Source organism: Canis lupus, chromosome 18 (assembly GCF_011100685.1).
Source record: "Canis lupus familiaris isolate Mischka breed German Shepherd chromosome 18, alternate assembly UU_Cfam_GSD_1.0, whole genome shotgun sequence".
Taxonomy (NCBI): domain Eukaryota; kingdom Metazoa; phylum Chordata; class Mammalia; order Carnivora; family Canidae; genus Canis; species Canis lupus.
Genome location: NC_049239.1, coordinates 46244423 through 46265227, shown reverse-complemented (window position 1 = coordinate 46265227; position 20805 = coordinate 46244423). Strand labels below are relative to the sequence as shown.

The 20805-nt window shown below is 62.8% G+C and overlaps 1 protein-coding gene across 2 annotated transcripts; it reads left to right on the top strand.

The window, feature by feature from the left end:
• The first annotated feature begins 350 nt into the window (after positions 1 to 350).
• DUSP8 (dual specificity phosphatase 8) lies at positions 351 to 18490 on the top strand. Of its 2 annotated transcripts, none has more exons than XM_038563557.1 (7): positions 351 to 436; positions 6744 to 7083; positions 8734 to 8872; positions 13555 to 13721; positions 14243 to 14402; positions 14627 to 14750; positions 14981 to 18490. In XM_038563557.1, the coding sequence occupies exons 2-7, from the start codon at positions 6853 to 6855 to the stop codon at positions 16035 to 16037; spliced, it is 1878 nt and encodes a 625-aa protein (XP_038419485.1). In that variant the 5' UTR covers positions 351 to 436; positions 6744 to 6852; the 3' UTR covers positions 16038 to 18490. The 2 variants fall into 2 exon arrangements, with proteins under 2 accessions (XP_038419485.1, XP_038419486.1); XM_038563558.1 differs by lacking the exon at positions 351 to 436 and adding an exon at positions 691 to 887.
• Positions 18491 to 20805: the final 2315 nt, after the last annotated feature.

The following is a 20805-nucleotide window of genomic DNA, read 5'->3' as shown; positions in this document are numbered from 1 at the left end:
GGGCTCCGGCTGACGTCACCTGCCCTGGAGCTGCGCGCGCTGATTGGCTGCAGGTGACGTCAGGGCCTTTTTCGCTCGGCATGACCTCATCCCCGCCGGCAGCCCCGCCCTCCGCCCCGGGCCTGTCACTCGCGGCCGAGCGCGGCGGCCCAGCCGGCTCCGCGCCCCCCGCCCGGACGCCGGAGCCCGAGCCGCGCCGGAGCCGCACCGGCCGCGCCCGCCGAGCCCGGGGTGGGATGCGCGCCGCGAGCGCGCGTGCCCGCCCGCAGTGCGCGCGCCCCGGCCCGAGCGAGCGCTCCCCGCGGCGGCGGCGGCGACGGCGGCGACGGCGACGAGGCCCGCGCGCTCCCCCGGCCCCTGCCCCGGCTGCGCGGGCCCCCGCCGGGCCCATGGGCGGCGCCGGTCCCCGTGCGCCCCGGACGCGAGCAGCGGCGAGGTGAGCGGGGGCGCCGAGCGGGGGCGCGGGGACACGCGGGGCGCGGGCGGGGAGCCGGTCCGGTGGGCGCAACGGCGGGAGCGCTGGGGCGGCTGCACCCGGCGGGCGCCCGGGAAGAGGCGGCGGCGGCGGCGGCGGCGGCGGGCCGGAGGGAAGAGGCCCGGTTCAGGGGGACGCGGCGGGCCGGCCCGGGAAGCCCTTCCCCCGCCTCCCACGGCGCCCAGCGGACCCCCGGCCCGGTCCGCGCTGCCCCCGCCAACCCCCGCTTCGCCGCCTTTCTCCTCGAAATTCTTTCTTATTTTGTGGGGGGAAGGGCATGCAGTAAGCACCCCGGACCTGGGCCCTCTGCGCAGACCTGTACGGACCTCAGCCTAGAGCCCCAGACTTCCCAGGCTGCCCCCCACCGCACCAGGGAGGCCCCAGATCGGACGGTCGTTCCTGCCCCCGCAGGGTAGGGATGCAGGCCCTGACCAAAGGAGCGGAGGGTTTGGGCCTGTGGGAGGCTTAGGAAAGGGCCCATTCCGAGCTCGGTGGGGAGGAGCTGCAGACCCCTGTCCCCTGTGTGTTCAGGCCGCCACCGGTACCCCCACCTCAGGGTGCTCAGCTGGCCTCTGCAGAATAAAGACCATCCGCCAGCCTGCTGCAGAGGCAGCAGCGGGTGCTGGGGGAGGGGCTGGCACTGCCAGGCTGAGTGCAAGCAGCCTGCCTCAGCCTATCTGCCCACCTTGGTGGGGAGGGGTACCCCAGTGTCTGGCCTTGAAGGGAGGGGGCCACAATGGGCCCAGCTCCCATCAGGTCACCGCGACTGGGAGAATTTGCCTCCTGACTTCCCACTGCAAAAATGGACTGGCTTCTGCAGGGGGGAGTTGGGGGCCTGGGTGCTTCAGTGATTGCGGGGTGCAAGGGGCAGTCCATGCGGCAGAGGAGAGAAGTGGCAGGGTCTACGGTGATGCCCAAAGTGTCATGGTGCAGCCTGGGGTGGAGGTGGGGGTGCTGCAGATCAGGGGAGCAGCATTCTGCTGTGCCCCCTGCCCCTGGGAGTCTGAGCGGAGGTCTGTGGGTCCAGACACTGCCCTCTGCCTCCCTCAGACCTTCTTGCTGGGAGGGCAGCTCAGGAAATGAGTGTAGCATCCAGTACACCCCCCCCCCCCCACCTCCTGCTCAGGGAGGACAGATGTCCCAGGAATTCACTCCTCAGATGCTTAATAAGCACCTGCCCGGTAGGACAGATCATGTGACTAGGAGCTGGGAGTTCATCCTGAATACCTCCTGCTGCAGTCAGCCAAGGGCTCCGGGAGAGCTGCTGGGCAGGTTCTAGTTCCCAACAACCCCCACCCCGTTCCCCCCCTGCTGCCCTCAGCCCTTGGGAGGGCTCCTGTGCCCCCGAGGCTGCCTCCAGGAACGAAGGCTTCCATGCAATGGATGCAGAAGGATGCTTGAAGGCATCCTCTGCTCCAGAAACCTACCCAGCATCCTCTCCTCTCCAGCTGAGGCTGACCTTGGAGCCCAGATGTTTCTGCTGCACGGACAGAGGGCCCAAGGGGCCTTGGAAGCCAGGGGGTATCCTGGCTGCATCTCCAGAGGGTGCAGCTCAGAGGGAAAGCAGATGAAGGAGCCAAACCATGGCAAGAGGGACATGGGTCAGACTCTGACCACCAGAACTGCACAGGCTGAGTCCACTTCTGCCTGGACCGCTCCAGGCAATGACCATAGATATCCCGGAATGGCCCACATGTGTAGCATGGGGGGACAGTGACCAGAGTCCTGCAGGTCAGTAGGGCTAGCACAAGCCAGGCAGGAACAGAGGAAACCTAGATCTGTAGGGTCCTGAGGGACCCACACGCTGAGACCTACTGCAAGCTCTACCCAGACCCCTGTGAACTGAGGGGGCAGGGCCCCACCCCATTGTCTCCCAGGCCCATGGCCTCCACACCAAGTCAGCCCTACTTGGCCTTGCTATCAGTCCCTCTGGGACCAGGTAAAGGCCAACTTGGGTCCTGTTCCCTGCAGCCCAGGGAGATGAGGGGGCAGGAGTGAGAGCATCTAGGGGTCCCTGATGAAAGCAGAGGAGGGGAAAAATGAGCTGAGTGGGTGAGAGCTATCTACCAGCCTATCTCCTGGCTTCATTGTGCAGCAGTTTTTGACTCCAGAGGTACCCCTGGGTCACAGTGAGCTGGACATCGCAGCATAGTGGGGGCCCCCTGCCAGCTCTTCTCGAGGGTCTACCTATGAGTGCCAGGCACCACTCGGGCTGGAGACACCAAGGCCCACCCATGGCTGACAGTCCTGACCGTTGTCTCTGGAGGTAGTGAGTTCCCCGTCAGTAGGTGCTGAGCAGAAGGCCTTGGTGAAGATGCTATCCATTGGGAGTTTTTAGGCCACGCATGTCCCTTGCTCAGGGACAAAGATGTGCCCCATGGAGGCCCTGAGAGCCAACAATGTAGAGAGATCGTGGGGCTGGCCCCTGGGGTTTGAGTGTCCTGGGATTTGAGGGGATTTGGCCCCCAGAGGGTGAGGATGAGTGCACCCAGTGGCCACATGTACCAGCACACATGTCTGCCTTGTGAGTAGTTGCATGAGGGGATGGGGTGGCTTGTGGGAAAGAGGTGAGCAGACAGGGTTCAGACAGGGTGCAGAAGGGCATGTCACAGCACAGGCTGCCCTGTGTATGTGGCCTTGCAGGGCAAGGGGAGCTGCTTGCCGCCTGCTGGGTGGTGCCCAGCCTGGTGGGGAGGGGCCTCCAGTCTTCGGAACTGCCAAGTCTCCCTAGCCACGAACCCTTTGATGGGGGTGTCTGTAGTTGTGCCTCCATCCCACCGGCACCGAGACTCTAGAATAGCAGGTGATGGATACTGTTTCCCCTCAGTTCCCAAGAATGGGTTCTGGATTGAGCCTGGAGAGGGTCCCTGAAGTCAGAGAGGACTGAGACAATATCTGTTTTCTCTGTGCCCACCAGGCCTGTTCTAGCCCCACTCATCTGCTCAAGACTGTCCTAAGCTTCCCTAGCCCTACTGGAGCTCTGGGCCCAGATCCATCCCACTGCAGGCAAGGGCCTATCCCAGGAGCTTTAGGCTCCTGGAGTCCCCGTGGGTGAGGATGCACTCCCAGGATGCCCGCTCAGGGCAAGAGGTCTCGTGCAGGAAGTGCACTCCGGCCAGACCTTGGCCACTTGGAGAAGGCTTCCCCGGAGGTGGGAGTGAGGGGGGCTGTGCGCACAGGTGCCCAAGGCAAGGAAGGTTAGGACCAGGCTGAGCAGGGGTGGGGTTGGTGGGGGTACTGAAGGAATGTCACACCTGGGCTTTGGGGCTTATGTGGACTTGGCCCAGGGTTATCCCAGGTCCCAGCTACTGGGCACCTGCAGGAAGCAAGGGGTGGGCCCTGCCGTCCTGCAGAGCCAGCCGGCTCTGTGGCTGTGCCGCAGGAGCGGTGGTTGCCTGGCACCTCTGTGGTTGCCATGGCAACGACGGAGGTGCTAACTTGCTAATGAGTCCCCCTCGGCTGCAAATAACAATACTATAGCGGTTAATATGGCTGAGCTGCAGAGTTCCTTGGGGGAGGTGGGGCTGAGACCAGGTACCGGGCCCTGGAACCTCGCTGCCCACCCTTCCAGCCCCCTGCCCCTGTCCTGGAGCCCTGCAGCCTGGCTGGGCTCATCCCTACCCTCCTCCCCTCTTGAGCCTGCCTCCCTGCCTGTCCTACAGCCTGGATTCCCATCTGTGGAGGGTGCACCCCTCCCCACCCCAACTCCTCTCCTGTCCAGTTAAGGACCTGAGGGCAGTGTTTGCGCCCAGTGGCTGCAGGGAGGGCAGAGGATCTCTCCTAGCCCCTTCCCTTGTCCCTGCCTCTGGCATTTGTTGCTTCAGGTGGAAACGATCTGTCCCTCACCTGAAGGATGAGGACACTGAGTGCCCCTCTGCCCCGCTGCAGGTAGCTGTCTCAGGGACCGGCCTTGGAGCTGGGCTCCTAGTCACACATCCAAGAGGCTTGTGGGGGATGTGGAGAGGGTTCTGCTAGCTGTGGCCTGTCTGCCACACCACAGACACGGGTTAGAACTCAGAACAGTTCATTCAGGAATTGAATCAGGGACCCCTCAGCAGATGAGCACCCTCTGGCAGGTGGGACTCCCCTCCACCAACAGGCAGGACCTCCCCAGCTGGTGAACACTCCCCCTCAGCTTGTGGGGTATCCCTTTTGAGGATGAGGGACAGCTGCTCCAGCTGCACTCCCAGGCCTTACCCCCACAGTGGAGGAGCCCGGGGAGCAGGGTGTCTGTGGATGGGATCCTCGGGCCCTGCCCACTGACGAGGGCCATCCCAAGCACTTCCCTTTGGGCCAACTCCCGTGGCTCAGCCCAAGGCTGCCCTTGGACTTGGTCTACACCTGCCTTGCGCCTAGTTCTCTGTGAACTCCGCCATCCCTTCCACCAGCCTGGGAGCTCGCCTGAGGAATGAGCACCAACATCACTGAAATGGGACAGTGTCCTGGGAGGGGGGCTCCCCGGGGGGGGGCTCCCCCAACACCATCTGCAGCTGCAGCTTGGGGGCTTGCTGCAGGGCTCCCCCTCCGCCATCTGACCACCAGCCTCTCCCGTGTCTGAGCTAGGTGGGGGTGTGGTGGAGGGAAGACCCCAAATGAGTGGCAGTGGTAGAGGCCTTGGGGCCTGTCCAGTCTTTGTGGTGTCACCTGAGGCTGATCCCACTCCTACCGCAAGCCTCAGTCTCCCCATCTTTAAAGTAAACTTGCCCTCATACTGTGTGCCTCATGGTGGGCTGTGAGGCTAGGTGAGCCTAAGAAAGGCCAGTCCTGGGGCACCTGAGTGGCTTAGTGGTTGAGCATCTGCCTTTGGTCAGGTCATGGTCCTGAGTCCTGGGAGCGAGTACTGCATCGGATTCTCTGTGGAGAGCCTGCTTCTCCCTCTGCCTATGTCTCTGCCTCTCTGTGTCTCTCATGAGTAAATAAATAATTAAGAAAAAAAAAAAAAAAAAAAGGAAGAGGGCAGCCCCGGTGGCCCAGCGGTTTAGCGCCGCCTTCAGCCCAGGGCGTGATCCTGGAGACCCTGGATCGAGTCCCACATCGGGCTCTCTGCAGGGAGCCTGCTTCTCCCTCTGCCTGTGTTTCTGCCTCTCTCTCTTTCTCTCTCTCTCTCTGTGTGTGTCTCTATGAATAAATAAATAAAATATTTAAAAAAATAAAAATAAAATAAAGAAAAAAAAAAGAAAGAAAAGAATGGCTAGTCCTGGCAGGTGGCAGGGCAGGTGGGTCCTGGCAGGTGGGGTGGGAGTGCGAGGTATGTGGCAGAGGCTTGGCACCAAATCTGCAGGAGGGGGTCTCTGCGCCGGGATCTGGGGTCCCCACATCCCCATCTATCCTCCTACTTCCTCCAAGAGGAAGAGTCCTATAAATGGGTTACCTACTTAGACTTTCATCCTCAGATGCCACCCATACCACCCCGTCCTGGGACCTACAAGTCCTTAGAAGGCTTCCCCTAGACCTTGGGCTTTCACTGTGCCTGAAACACCCTGCCACACTGCCACCTCTGTTCTGTGAGCGTGTGACACGCTCCTGCAGGGAGACTGGTGCTGGCCCCAGACCCTTTTTGCAGCTGGCATTACTGGGACAATGGCAGGAGCGTAGGAGCCCAGCCTCCACTCCCAAGACCCCTCCAGCACCCTGCCTGGGCACCTGCCCCTTCCTATGGGTCCAGTTATCTGCTTCTGGAGCACTGGTACTGGGCAGGGCTGGAGAGGGGGTTGTGTTGGGGCAGGGGGCAGGCTCTGGATCCCTGCCTTGCCCAGAGTTCTGGAGATTAAGAAGATGTGCAGGCCAGAGAGGGAGAAGTTTGCATCCCGGCAATGGGATGACAGAAGCCTTGGGGGCAGGATGAATGTTCTGGATTGAGTGAGGGCCCGTGAACCCAAGGGCCCAGGAGAGGGGTTCTCAGGCCTGTCCTGCACATCCAGCCCAGTCCAAGCCCTGAGACCCTTGCTGTGTCCCACTGAGAGGCTGTCACCATGACCTGCACAGTCCAGAGCTGAATGGGACCATTCCAGATCATTCTCCTGGTCCAAGGGCCACAGAGCCCACCCTGCTTGCCTCAGATGCTAGGGGACTTTACTTTCACAGGGCCAGAGGGGCTGCCGACTTACCCCAAGGGAGGAAGGGCCCCCATGGGTGCATGTCAGGCTCAAACATTCTGTTGCCCTCAGGTCCCAGCATGAGTCCTTCTGAGGTTGGCCTGCCGGGGGAGCTGGCCGGGTGCCCACCTTGGGGGCCTGCACCACTGCTGACCATCTGCCTCTCCCTGCAGGTCTGGCACCATGCCCGGTCCCTCCAAACTGTAGGCCACATCCCTGGCCTTCGGAGCAGCCCCTGTGCACTGCAGGGCTCACCCCCTCCCCACTGCCCACTGCCCCACCATGGCTGGGGACCGGCTCCCTCGGAAGGTGATGGATGCCAAGAAGCTGGCCAGCCTCCTGCGGGGCGGACCTGGGGGACCATTGGTCATCGACAGCCGCTCTTTTGTGGAGTACAACAGCTGGCACGTGCTCAGCTCTGTCAACATCTGCTGCTCCAAGCTGGTGAAGCGGCGGCTGCAGCAGGGCAAGGTGACCATCGCCGAGCTCATCCAGCCAGCCGTGCGCGGCCAGGTACCTGGCCCCTGCCACCCACGCCCTGTCCCCTGTCCCCACCCAGACACCCATCACTTCCAGGGGCGAGGGCAGAGTTCCTCGGCCAGGTACACAGACGGGGGCTCTCAGCTGGGGCAGCCTCCGCCTCCTCTGCCCTCAAACCCAAACTGAGCTCTTTGGGTCAGAATGTTCTAAGCCGTTCCATTCCTCGGGCCTTGTAGGCAGCCCCCACCCCTCTCCCTGAGCTTCATCTTAGGGTGGACAGATGCCCCTCCCCAGGGAGACCCCCCCCCCCCCCGGGCTGATACCCTCTCCCCAGATACAATCCATCACCCCTCCCCCCCAGAGGCTGCTGACCCTATGTGGGTCCTTGCCACCTAAGATGGGGCCATGTCCCTGGGGTCCAGATCAGGACTCAGAGAGGGGTGCAGCAGGGCAGCGAACCATGGTGGCAGCCATGGTGGCAGCTGGTCAGGCGCACACTGATGGCTGCGAGAACCCAGAGGAACACAGGAGGGGGGCCAAGAGGCTTATGCTGAGCCGCGTGTGCCCAGCCCCCCCCTCCAGTTCTTTCCCCTAGAGTTCGGAGTGACCCAGAATTCTCTCTATGCCTCCCCCCTCCACCGCCCCAGATCATCCCAGGTCACCTGCAATGGAGCCAGGAGCACTGGGAGGGACCACTGGCCTGGTGACCTGGGGAGGCAGGGTACCTCTGGCACGGGTCAGGGGGCGGGGGGGGGGGGGTGGCATGCCCAGCAGCTCAGAGCTATGAGAGGGTGTTGGTCACAGGCCTTGGGCCAGCAGAGCTGGGTGTGAGGACCCAGGTGGTACAGCCGCTTGTGGGGAGTCCCCCCCCTCCCAAGGCCAGAACCAGCTCCCTGCAGCCTTGATGAGGGGAATCCGGTGATTAATCACCCCCAGCGAGGACTCCCTGCCAGAGTGCAATCCCATTGGCTGCTGGTGACATCATCCAGCCCAGGGCTGGCGGCTCAGCTGGCTTAGGGGCCGAGTGTGCTTGGGGGGCAGGGCATTAACCACTCCGAGCAAAAGCTGCTCAGCATCTGGTCCCAAGGCTGGGAGGAGGGCAGTGGAACCCCAACCTCTAGCTGCCTCCTGAATTATAGGGGCTCTTGCCGCAGCCCCCACTTTGCCCATCACTGGCTAGGGGATTGCCCAGACCCAAAGGCACCCCACCCTCAGGAGCCTCTAAACACGCCTCCCCGTGACCCTGGGGACAGTTTTCCCTTTGCCTCCAGACACCCTGACAGAGTCTGTACATTCCTGTCACTGTGGCCACCTGCACCTGTCCCCGAGAACACTGTCACATTCACCTGCACATCCTTCACATGAGCCTGGCCCACCCTGGATGCCCACCCCGTCTGTTCCCTTAGCTGGGGTGACTGCACACAAGGGTGCAGCATGGAGATGAGCACCTCCCCCTGTTTCCTCCTGCTCTGAGAGCCTCCCTGTGTGTCTGTGGGTACTTAGCCCCATCCAGGTGTGAGCCAGGAGGTGGATAGGTGAAAGTCTGCCCTCCCTGTGAGGCAGCAAGGCAGGGATAACCCCTCCCCGCCAGAGCCTGCCCAGTAGCAGAGGGTGGCAGGAGGGGGCAGGGGGCATCCAGCAGATGCCCAGCAGTGCCCTGACCTCTGCCCTCACGGCCCCCAGGTGGAGGCCGCAGAGCCACAGGACGTGGTAGTGTATGACCAGAGCACACGGGACGCCAGCGTGCTGGCCGCGGACAGTTTCCTCTCCATCCTGCTCAGCAAGCTGGACGGCTGCTTCGACAGCGTGGCCATCCTCACGGGTGAGCTCCAGACACACCTCGGGCAGAGGCTCTGGGGTGTCCTCTCCTCACTGTAAGCCTAGCTGCGGGGGCACCTGGGGAGTCAGGGCTCTGGACCCACCTCTGCTCTCTTCTCTGAGCCCAGAGACCAGCAGGTACTAGGGCAGTGTCTGGAGCTAGGGGTGCCATCTCAGTAACCAGAGCTCTTTGCAGCCCCATCGTCCCCTCCCTGGGCCCCCACAGTTCAGAACCCCCCCCCAACATGGGCCCGCCCCTCCACTGGCAGGGGAGGAGGGACGGGTCTAGGCAAGGATGTGTCTCTGCCCCTCCAGCTGTTGGGAAGGGGAGTCACAGTCCCAATCTGAGCAGAACTGGTCCAGGACAGGGTGCCTCTGAACGCTGCAGCTGGCAGAGTGCCTGACCCCTGATTGGGGGCCAGCAGAGGTTCCTATAGGGCTGGCTGTTCCCCGAAAACAGCCCAGCCATCCTGGAGGCTGGGAAACCCACCCCCCCCCCACCCCCCCGCCATACGCATATGAGTGCCTCACACACACACACACACACACACACCACAGGCTCCACAGTGGTTCTGGATGATTCCGTCCTCCTGTAGGCAGGGGCTGGGCACCTCTGTAGAATCCACCTCCCCCAGGCAGCCCAGGACCCAGGGCTGGGTTGAGCTGGCCTGTCCCAGGGAGGTGCACCCTCCCTGCCCAGGTCTGGGGCCTCTGGGTGCCAGGGGCCACTGCAGGTGAGCAGAGGATGGAGAGGGCTGATGAGGGTGCCATCTCTACCCTCACACAGCTGATAGGACTCTTCTGTGCATTCAGCACATGTGCCCTGAGCAGCCCCTGTGTGTGGGCACCCTGTGGGGTAGTCCGTGGGCACTGGGTTGGCCCCCTGGCACTGGTGTCCAGTGGGAGCACAGACCTTCACCACTGCCCAGGGGAAGTTTTGGGGAGAACCTACCCAAGGCTTTAGTTGGGCTGTTCTGGGCTGACCTCTAGGAGGAAGCACCCCTTGAGCTCACCCCAAGGGCTTCTTGGTGGGTCTGCAGTGTATGCAGGTGTGCGCGCTGCCATCTACACCTGTGTCTGGGTCTACACAGTCCGAGGGCATCTGCATCTGTGTGTGGCTCTGGGATGCTGGTGATCCGTGCTTGTGCGTATGTGTCCCACCTCGGCGACCCCCAATTTGTGTGGGTAGGATGTGGGTTTATGTGCATGTGTGTGAACTCTGGGACCAGAAGCCACAGAATTGCAGACTGCCCCCTGAGCTGTTTGGGGGCTGAGTGGGTAGGGAGAAGACAGAGAGGGCACAGAGGTCTGGGCTTTTTGGCAGGTGTCCTGGGCAGAACAGGAGCCCAGCTGGGAACCCAGCGTGTATGTTCACACCTGCGCATGTCAATGTGCCTGTGCGTGCGTGCATGCGTGCGTGTGCATGCGTGCGTGTGCATGCGTGCGTGTGCATGCGCGTGCTCTGTAGTCAGGAGTGGGAGTCCCCAGGCCTCCTGGGAGTCTTGAGAAGCAGGTCCAGGGCAGTGCCCTCCCTCCCTTACTATCAGGCCTCCCAGGAAAGCCTCCAACCTCTCATGTCAGTCTCCTCTGAAGCGGGGGGCCCCTCACCCAGCAGGCAGGGCGGACGCCGAGGCTGGGATGTGCCACGAGGGCTCACCAGGGACCTGGCTGTGCCCTACTTGGCTGGCTGAACCCTTGGGGCGGCCACCTGCTCTTTCTCCCCTGCCTGCCCCTGCTTTCCTGGGGGCCAGGTGAGGCCCAAGTCCTGACCCACCGTGGTGTGAGTGAGACGGGCTCCTGGTGGCACCAAGCAGGCCCCGGGCTGGGGGGCAGCATCAGAGCCTGGCCCACAGCTCCCACCAGAGGCAAGCACAGCTGCGGGACCGGTGGGAATGGGAAGGCAAGGCTGGGGCGAGGCGGTCAGAGGGCCGCTGCCCAGCCACAAGGGGAAGTGACTGTCCAGGGGGATGGGGCTCAGCAGAGGCCAGAAAGGGGGCACCCCCCTCGGTGGGTGGGGCGCAGGAGGATGGCGGGGCGATCCCTCTCGGGGAGACCGCGGCGGCTTGCGGAGGCAGGGGAGAGGCAGGAGAGGGCCGCGGGGCAGGCGCGCTGGGGTCCGGAACCCGCTGCCGGGACCGCTGCCCCCCCCCGCCCCCCACAGCGGCTCGGCGGTGACGTCCGGCGGGGCGGGGACGGAAAGGGAGCCTGGCCCTTTAAGCGGCGGGCGGCCCTCGCCCGGGTGCGCGTTGCTGCGGAATGCGGGCTGGTGGTGTCGCCGCGCCGGGTCGGTGGGTCCCCGCGGCCCGACCCCGCACGCGCCGCCCTCGGACCCTGGCCGGAGACCGCGGCGGGAGCGCCCCGTGCGCGGAGGGTGCGCGGAGGGCGCGCGGGGCGCGGGGTGGGGGTGGGGGGCGTGCGCAGGTGCGGACCCTGCGGGGGGCGCGGGCGCGGGCGCGGGGGCGGGCCGCGGCGGTACCGGGGCTGCGAGGCGCGCCGCCCAACCAGGGGCAGGAGAGCGCGCGGGGGAGCCGCGGGCGGGGGCACTGGCGGGGCCCGGGGCCCGCGGAGTCGGGGGACGGTGGACGCGCTGCGTCCTGGGCATGGGCTTTTGTGCGAATCCGGGATTCCATTGTGTGGCGCAGAGCCGGGAAGCGGTGAGGCAGAGGGAGGTGGGCATCCCTCCTGCCCTTGGGGAGGCCTCGGGGTGGGGGCGCCCCTGCTGCCAGTAGTGCCAGCACCTGGGAGGGTCCAGGCCTGCTGCCACTGACCCAGCCAAGGGTGGCCGTCTCCTGCGCCCCAGAACCTGGGAGGGTCCTGAAATCACGGGAGGGGCAGGGCCTCGGGCTCTGCTGCCCTTGGCATCCATGGGGCAGTTACCAGGTTGGGGGCACTCCTGTGGGGCTTTACCTGAGGAGTTGCGGTCAAATCTGGTGTGTCTGCACCTGTCCAGAGATCCCCCTTTGTGGGGGAGGTTCCTGGTGGAATACAGCCCCCCACCCTTCACCTTAGGCCACCCAGAGAGCAAGGGAGGCATAGGGTAGAGATGAGTCTTTGGAGAGGTCCTGCCGACCTTGCCCCTCCTGGGGTAGGGGGGGCTCTCCTTCAGGAGGAACATCCAGGGAACCCCTGGCTCTGACTGGTAAACAGGAGCCCTGCCCCAGCACCCCGGTCAGCTTTCTCCTGTGAACTGGGTTGTCACTGATGCCGACAATCACCCACGTCTCCCTATCCAGCCAGCAGGTTGCCAAGATAGGGAAAGCTTCTCCTTCACTGCTGGTGCCTCCCCTCCCTCAGCTGGAGGTTCCACATCACCATGCCCCCTGCCAAAGTCAAGCCTCCATTGGGAGCCACAGAGCACACATGGCAGGCACTCCGATTGGCAGTTTATACAAACTGGCCATTGAGCTGGGCCAGGGGTGAAGGCTGAGGGCACCAGGTATCTCTGTCCTGGGAAACCAGCCAGGGTCTGGCACCAGCTGTTTCTGCAGCCCAGGAAAGAGCACTGGGGGTCTCGTGGACTGGGACCCGTGCCCTCACTCTCCTTCTGTGGCACGTCAGACGAGGCCCCCGTCCATCTGTACTCTGTAATGGATCAGTCCACTGAGAGCAGGGAATGTCCATGGGGTTGTGTCGCCGAAAGTGTGGTTAACTCCAGGGTGGCGACCAGGTAGTCTCATCTCACCCCTTACCCCAGGAGCTGGCGATCACCCAGCTGTGGGTGTGGGCAGGTCAGCTCCCAGTGTGTCTGCATGGGCATCATTTCCCTTGAGACTCACAACTGTGCTATGTGGCAGGCAGGATGCAGAAACAGGCCAGGGTGTGATGAGCTCTGCCTGTGGCCACTCACTGAGTCAGGGAGAAACTAGGGATTCCCACCTGGGTCTTTCAGGGCCAGTGGAGATGCTCCCTCCACTGACCTATGGCCCAGGATGTGAATGTGGTAGGAAGGCAGCGCACATGCCAGGCACGTGTAGGACGTGCGCCCGCTGCGTGCCCTGCTTGCTCACAGTCCCGGGGGTTCCCAGCTCTTAGTCCATCCTCTGGTGCTGTCTTCTGGGCAGAATGGAGCCCTAACTAGGGCACAGGTGCCCCCGCGGGCCACGCCAATTCCAGTAGGTGATGTCATGCCCAGGGGGGAGGAGGGCCCCTTGGAAGCCCTTGCCTGCTGGTCCTGGCACCCAAGCTTGGCCTGGGGCCTCCAGCCAAGTAGAGTCAGGGAGGGATTGCATCAGCCCAGGGGGAGAGGCAGGAAGGCCCAGGCTGGCTTCCAGCCATGGGCACGGAAGATCCACACCATCAACAGGAGCCTGCAATAGCGTCTGAACTCACCCTTGCCTGGGTCCTGCACGTGCTAGGCTGGCCTGCCACCTTGACCCCACATTTATGGGCATCACAGCAGCGTCCCCAGGGGAGCCAGCTCCTAATTAGCCTGGGGAGGAATGTGGGCGTAAGGGGCAGGCCGTATATGGGCACAGCACACGCCTCAACTTAGTGAGAGCAGCCCTCCAGCACCTAGCACTGACACCAGGTGCCCAGGCCAGAGGCTCACCTGCTGGCATCACTTTGGGCTGGGAGTCCAGGCTGGGTGTGGCTGAGATGTAGGGGTGGTCGGGTGCCCTGGGCTCTTTCTCATACCCCAGCCGGCTGACCGCCTGACCCACGTCTCCTCTGCTCCTCCTTCTGCAGGGGGCTTTGCCACCTTCTCCTCCTGCTTCCCTGGCCTCTGTGAGGGCAAGCCTGCTGCCCTGCTGCCCATGAGCCTCTCCCAGCCCTGCCTGCCTGTGCCCAGTGTGGGCCTGACCCGCATCCTGCCTCACCTCTACCTGGGCTCTCAGAAAGATGTCCTGAACAAGGTGTGTGGGCTTGGCCGGGAAAGGTGGCAGGAGCGCAGGTGCAGCTCCTGGGCTGGTTGGGGGGGGGGGGGGTGCGGGGGCAGGGCGCAGAAAGGAGCTGAAAGCCAATGAGGGGATGAGTGAGCATGGTGTGGGAGAAGACTAGGTTGAGGGCAGGAGATCGCAAGGGGGCTGGGTAGGACCAGAGTAGGGCTGGGTGGAGAAGCAGCTCCCAGCCCCTTAGGCGGTGGAGCCCACATGCCAAACTGCTGATGTCACTGGGCCCCTGGCCAGCGCAGAAAGAATCCCGTGTTTTAAAATTGTGATGAGGGAAGAGGGTAAAGCCACCGCCCAGGCAGCCATAAAATTCCTGGGAGCCTACCTCAGGCTGTGGGCGGCGCCAGCGGAGACCAGCATCCAGACCCCGCTCTGGAGGCTCCAGAGGCTCTGAGCTCCCAGGTGGAAGTGGGAGGGGCTCCTGGAGCCAGGCTTCCACCTCCAGGGCACCCCTGTCCAACCTGTCCCCTCCCCCGTCTCTCCAGGACCTGATGACCCAGAATGGAATAAGCTATGTCCTCAATGCCAGCAACTCCTGCCCCAAGCCGGACTTCATCTGTGAGAGCCGCTTCATGCGCATTCCCATCAACGACAACTACTGCGAAAAGCTGCTGCCCTGGCTGGACAAGTCCATTGAGTTCATCGGTGAGGGGGGCGCCCTCCTGCCCGCGTCCTCGGGGGTGGGGGGGGTGTGGGGGTCTCGTGGAGGAGGGTGTGCAGGAGGCAGGGGAGAAGCACTGTGACCATCGGCGCTTGGGCCTCAGACAGAGCTGGGATGGTGGGCGGGAGGGCAGGAAGGTCCCCTACCTGGGTTAGGGAAGGGCTGCGCAACCGGAGCGCTCATCTGGCCCCATGGCTCCTGCCTCCAGATAAAGCTAAGCTGTCCAGCTGCCAAGTCATCGTCCACTGTCTGGCTGGCATCTCCCGCTCTGCCACCATCGCCATCGCGTACATCATGAAGACCATGGGCATGTCCTCTGACGATGCCTACAGGTAGCCTCTCCCTTCTTCCTGGGCTCAGAAGTGGAAGGCTGGAAGCAGCCCTTGCCGTCCCCTCTCCACCCACGAGAGCAGCAGAATGGACCTGGCCGGGAGGGGGAGGCAGGCGCTGGCTCCAGCACTCTCTGGTGTGCACACCCGCTGTGTGCCCCAGCACAGCAGGGGGAGCTGGGGAGAGGGGGAGACAGGCAGGGAGCCTGTCCAACGCAGCCGCCTTCCCCCAGGTTCGTGAAGGACCGGCGCCCATCCATCTCTCCCAACTTCAACTTCCTGGGCCAGCTGCTGGAGTATGAGCGCAGCCTGAAGCTGCTGGCTGCCCTGCAGGGGGACGGGGCGTCCCACCCGGGGACCCCCGAGCCCCTCCCAGGCCCCGCCGCCCCGCTGCCGCCGCCGCCACCACCTACCTCAGAGAGCGCTGCCACCGGGAGCGCGGCGGCCAGTGCGGCCAGGGAGGGCGCGCCTGGCACCGGCGGGGAGCTGCCCGCGCCTGCCCCGGCCCCGGCCACCAGCGCGCTGCAGCAGGGCCTGCGTGGCCTGCACCTGTCCTCCGACCGCCTCCAGGACACCAACCGCCTGAAGCGCTCTTTCTCCCTGGACATCAAGTCGGCCTATGCCCCCAGCCGGCGGCCCGACGACCCGGGGCCCCCCGACCCCGGCGAGGCCCCCAAGCTCTGCAAGCTGGACAGCCCGTCGGGGGGCGCGCTGGGCCTGCCCTCGCCGGGCCCCGACAGCCCGGACGCGGTGCCGGAGACGCGCCCGCGCCTCCGCCGGCGGCCCCGGCCTCCCGCCGGCTCCCCGGCGCGCTCCCCGGCGCACGGGCTCGGCCTGAACTTCGGTGACGCCGCCCGGCAGACTACGCGGCTCGGCCTCTCGGCCCTGTCGGCCCCTGGGCTGCCTGGCCCCGGCCAGCCCGTCGGCCCCGGGAGCTGGGCGCCGCCGCTCGACTCCCCCGGTACGCCGTCGCCCGACGGGCCCTGGTGCTTCAGCCCCGAGGGGGCGCAGGGCGCGGGCGGCGCGCGGTTTGCGCCCTTCGGCCGGGCGGGCGCTCAGGGCGCGGGGGGCGGCGACCTGCGGCGGCGGGAGGCGGCGAGGGCCGAGGCCCGGGACGCGCGGACCGGCTGGCCCGACGAGCCGGCCCCGGAGACGCAGTTCAAGCGCCGAAGCTGCCAGATGGAGTTCGAGGAGGGCATGGTGGAGGGGCGCGCGCGGGGTGAGGAGCTGGCCGCCCTGGGCAAGCAGGCCAGCTTCTCGGGCAGCGTGGAGGTCATCGAGGTGTCCTGACGGCGGCCAGGGACCGGCGCCCGGCGCTCCGCTGCCCTCGGCTCCTGGCCTGGGTCGCCAGCAGCCGGCCCGCTATAAATATATATTATATATAATGCAAAGAAAGGTAAATGGTTTTACTGCGATTTTTATCGAGAAGTAAATATTTCAATTTTTTATTTATTTAAGCTGTTCATTCTGGCAATGATTTGGCAACAGTGCGGGCGGTCCTCGGAGCTCTATTTTTACTGTCTGGTATTTAAACTGAAACACACGTTTCTAAGCAATATGAGGCCACCTTCAGCCCCAAGCTGGGGTGCCAGGCCTGGGGTCCCCTCCCTTCCCCCCCCCCCCCAGGAAACACTGCTGACCGTTGCAAAGAGGCTGCCGAGCTTTCGTGCACTTTTTACATAAGAAAAAGGGGAAAAAAGGAGAAAAAAACTTTGCCACAAACTGAGCCGCAGAACCTCCCTACCCCTCCCTGCCCCTCCCTGCCCCCTCCTCTCCATTCCTCCTCCTCTGCTCCTTTCTTGGGCTCTGCACCAAAGTCTAGGTGGGGGACATGTCCCAGGAGCTGGGGTGTAGCCGAGGCGGCTCTGCCAGCTGGAGGCACCCCCAACCCCTGCCCTCTGCCTCCCCCGCCCCCCACCCCGCCCCATTGCCCGGTTGGTATAGACTGGCTTTGGGCCTGGAGAGGCTAGAGTATTCGGAGCAGGCTGGGGATAGGACAGGATAGGGGCTCCATGAGGGGGCTCTTGAGTGTCAGCTGCCGTGGGTCCCCAGGGCAGGGATGGAGGCGAAATGCCTCCCACTCCTGCCTGAGACCAGGGCCAGTTTCTTGGGTTCAGCGAGGCTGTTCCGTGGAGGCTGCTCCTCCTCCTCTACTCGGGGGTGCTGCTCCGCACCACCTACCAGGTGAGGGAAAGAGGAGAGGCACCAGGCCCCAGTGGGTATGAGGCAGGAGGAGCTGGGCTAGCCAGTGCTGTCTCCACTGGTCAGAGGGCAGATGCATTTAGAGTCTGGTTCTGGGCTCTTCCCCCACTGGCCCCAGGCCAAACTTGTAATTCAGGTATGTTCCTACAGGTGGAGGGCCTCCACCAGGAGCTGGCTGCCTTGCCGACTGAGGAGGTAGTTAAGCACCTGTCAGACCCTTATGCTTCCAGGGGATGGGGGTCCTTAGCTTTGGGAGAGCCGTCTCCAAACAAAGACCCCTGATATGGGCAGGTGCAGGTGTCCCCCCCCCACCTGCCCCAGCCCCACGGGGTCCTTGAAGAAGAGCACTCCTATACTCCCCTGGGGAGCTCTCGCCTCTGAAGCCTCCCTAGTATCTTCAAGTGATATGCCAGGTGGCCTGTTGGCCCGGGTGGGCTGGCCTGGCACTAAAGCAGGGAAAAGCCACAGCTGCACCTGCCCCACACCCTCTTGGGTCACTGGGACCCATGGCTTTTGGAGGCAGGAGATGTCCCCCAACCCTCAGATGTCCTAGTGTCTAGTGGAGGGGGGGGTGACTGGTCGCCTCGGGAAGAGGCCAGGGGCTTGGCAGGAGGGGCAGCTGGGCGAACTGAGTCTTCAGGCAGCTGCCCTGTGGCTGTTTCTTCTGTTTGTTCTGTTGACCTGCAGCCCCGTGCACCTGTCATCCCTCCTTTAAGCAAAAGTCCTCTTCCTGTTCCCTCTGTCCCCACCCCATTTCCCAAGAAAATAAGCTATCATTGTTGTGTTTGCAATCTATGGATTAGAGGTTTAAGTATTTATTATTGGTTAATTATTATTATGATTGATTATGTAAACTTGCCTTCTGTCTGTCTATCGCGTTGGGTTTCTGAGGTGACCCTGGGTGTGGAGGATGCACTGGTCCCCACCTCCGCGCCCCACCCCTGTGCTGTCCAGGAGACAGTGGTCTGGGGCCACTGGTTGGGCCCAAAACTCTGGAGGCAGGTCCCACAGCCCCCGTTCTTCCCCTCTCTCTGCCCTCTGCCCTTTCTCTAGGGCCGCCAGCATCTCTTGTAACTTAGGTCTTGGAGTGGGGGGGCTCTTGCTCTTGAGGCACTGGTCACCCCAAAGTGAGCAGCTGCAATGTGTGGGGAGGTCCTGTCTTGGCCACCCCTCTCTTGTCCTGGGGGGACTGGGCCCTGGCACGCATCCCTCCCCGGTCACTTCCACACACTGCCTGAGGTGAGGCAGGGGCCAGGCCCTAGCCCTCTCCAAGTCTCTCAGTCCTCCTCCCCCCTCCCTGGCCCTGGCATTGGGGGTCATCCCAGAATGGACCCCGCCCCCTCCTAATATTTGCTGGAAAGTCCAGCGGAGGAGAGGTGGCAGGTCCCCCGCATGGCTCCCAGTCTCTCTGGACTGGGCAGCCCGCCCCCACCTCAGAACCCTTCCCCCAGTGCGGCCACACTCTGCTCCCTGTCCTGTCCCCTTCTTTTGTATTTGGAAACAACGTGTTGTAATAAATCCTGAGATGGATGTTTTCTCCATGCCTCTGGCTGCGTCTTTCTTCAGGCGGGTTGAGTGGTTGGAGTGGAGAGCGCGGGGCAGTGGTCCTGGAGGTTCCTAAGGCCAGGAGACTGGGGCATTGGGCCCAAAAGACCAATTTCCCCAGGATTCGCTGCCTCAGAGCCCAAGAGCAGGGTGGGCAGGATGGGGGTGCAGTGCTGAGGAAGGGGCCCTGTTTGTTGCTACCTGCTAGTGAAAAATTTAAAAACTTACAACTATGCCCAGTAAGAACTTGGTTTTGCCCCTCAACCCTTCCCCATCCCACTACCGGGTGTAAGTCCTGCAGACGAACGTGTGTGCCTGTGTGTGTGTGTGTGTGCCACGACAGCCTTCCCTTCCAACAGAATTTGGGGTCTAGCTACAGAGTGTTTGCAACTAGCTTTTCAATTATTTAAATTACTTGTTGAAGGAATCCACGTGCGTGCTACAAGGACCACAGGCACACGAGAGTATCTGGTGGAAGGCACTGGGGTGACTCACCCGTTTTTGTGGGTTCCTCTCCCTGGGGTCAGTGCAAGTGATGGGCTCCAGCGCCCCCCCCCCCCCCTCCCAGGGGCTTAGATTAGTCCTCCGGAATGCAGTTACAGCCGCAGCTCTGAGCATTCAGATAATGCTCTCCTGGGACAGATTTTCAGACATGACTCCTCTGGGTCACTCCAACGCTTGCCTGGCTGTTACTATAACGACAGCTTCTGTGTACTGGGCTCACTATGTGCTAGGCACTACTCCAGGCATCCTGGCATTTCCCAGGAAAAGATCTCCCAGGCTCAGGGGTGGGGTTGGGGTGGGGTGGGATGGGGTGGGGCAGGGCAGGGGGGGGGGGCGGGACTGAAGGACAGGTCTGTGCCCTCAGCCCCATGGCCCTCTGGCTAACACAGCACTAGCCCTCGAAGAGGGTCTGACCCTTCTTGGAGGTTTGGCCTGCTTATTCCTAGGGACACTTCCCTAGTTCCAAGCTGCTGGTAGCCCAAACCAGGAACACAGGCCAGACCTATGTGTGTGTGTGCATGTGAGCACATATACACCGGATTGCGCACAAGCATGCAGGATGTGCATGTTTCAGGAGGCTGGAAGAGATGAGAAAGCAGGAGATGGGGAAAGCTGAAGGGCTCAGCTGGCCCCTCTCTGGGGGGGCTGTGGGAGGAGGCAGGGTCCTTGAATCCAGCATCCCTAGGAGCCCTCAAGAGGCCGAAAACTAGAAGCACAGGGCTGTCGCTAAAGCAAGGCTATTTTTAGCTCAAGAACATCTATTTATAACTCTGGCAGCCCCTTGGAGTCCATAAAACTGGGGACTGGAAGAAAGCTGATGGCTGTCTCAAGCAGCCCACAGTGCCTCCTGCTCCCTAAGGAGGCAGGGTGATGGCACCTCTCCCAGGATGACCCGCTGGGGCTCATAAGGACAAAGGACCCAAGTGGGGTGGAAAGATGCCAGCTACCAAGTCGACCAGGCTCCTGGAGGTCAACTGGCCCAAGGGCTGAACAGAGCAAGTAGCCAGGCACACCTGGGCACTGTGGGCTGGCCTCCACCTGCTCTGGACCACATGGTCTGGTGCCTGCCGCAAGGGGTCTTCTGCAAATACTGGGCATCCTGCCTGCTTCTGCCTCTCACTCCTCTGCCCTCCTTGGTCAAAAGCTTTAGGGTCTTGATAGGTCTCGGAAGGGTGAGTGCATTGTCGGTAAAGGGTTGCTCTGTGTTGGTCTCGCCTGTGGGTAATGATGCTATCGACTGGGGATGCCCGAAGCCCCCACCAGGGCCTGTACCACCGCTGGTGGCCACTACAGGCATTTCCCCATGGGAGCCGGTGTCATGGCAGGACCGGCGCTGGTGGTCCATCCTACATTACAGGACACACTTTAGCACCAGCCATCAGGGAACTTGGAGGAAGCTTTACTGCTCATGGCTCCTGGAGGAGACAGCAAAGTCGCAGATAGAGAGGGAGGCTGCATGGACCTTGGTCTCTGACTTTTGGGGGTTGGGGGTGGGGGCTGGGTTTTCTAGAGTGGTTCGTTATCAAGTCACTGAGGACTTTCTAGAACAGAACTGCCTGGGTGGGGCAGCCTGGCTCTTTATCCAGTCCAGTAGCTGGCAATGTGTTTATTTGAGATGGATGTCTTTGAAGTGAATGTCTCAGCAATCAAAAGCTTAATGTCATGCAGTTACATTAAGAATCAAAAAAGCTAATCCTCAGGCACTTATACTCCAGGGCTGGCTGGCTGGCTGGCTGGCTGGGTGGGTATAAGGGGTTGATAGATGGGGGATTAGGGAGTGGCTGTGTGAATAGTGGTATATGGATGG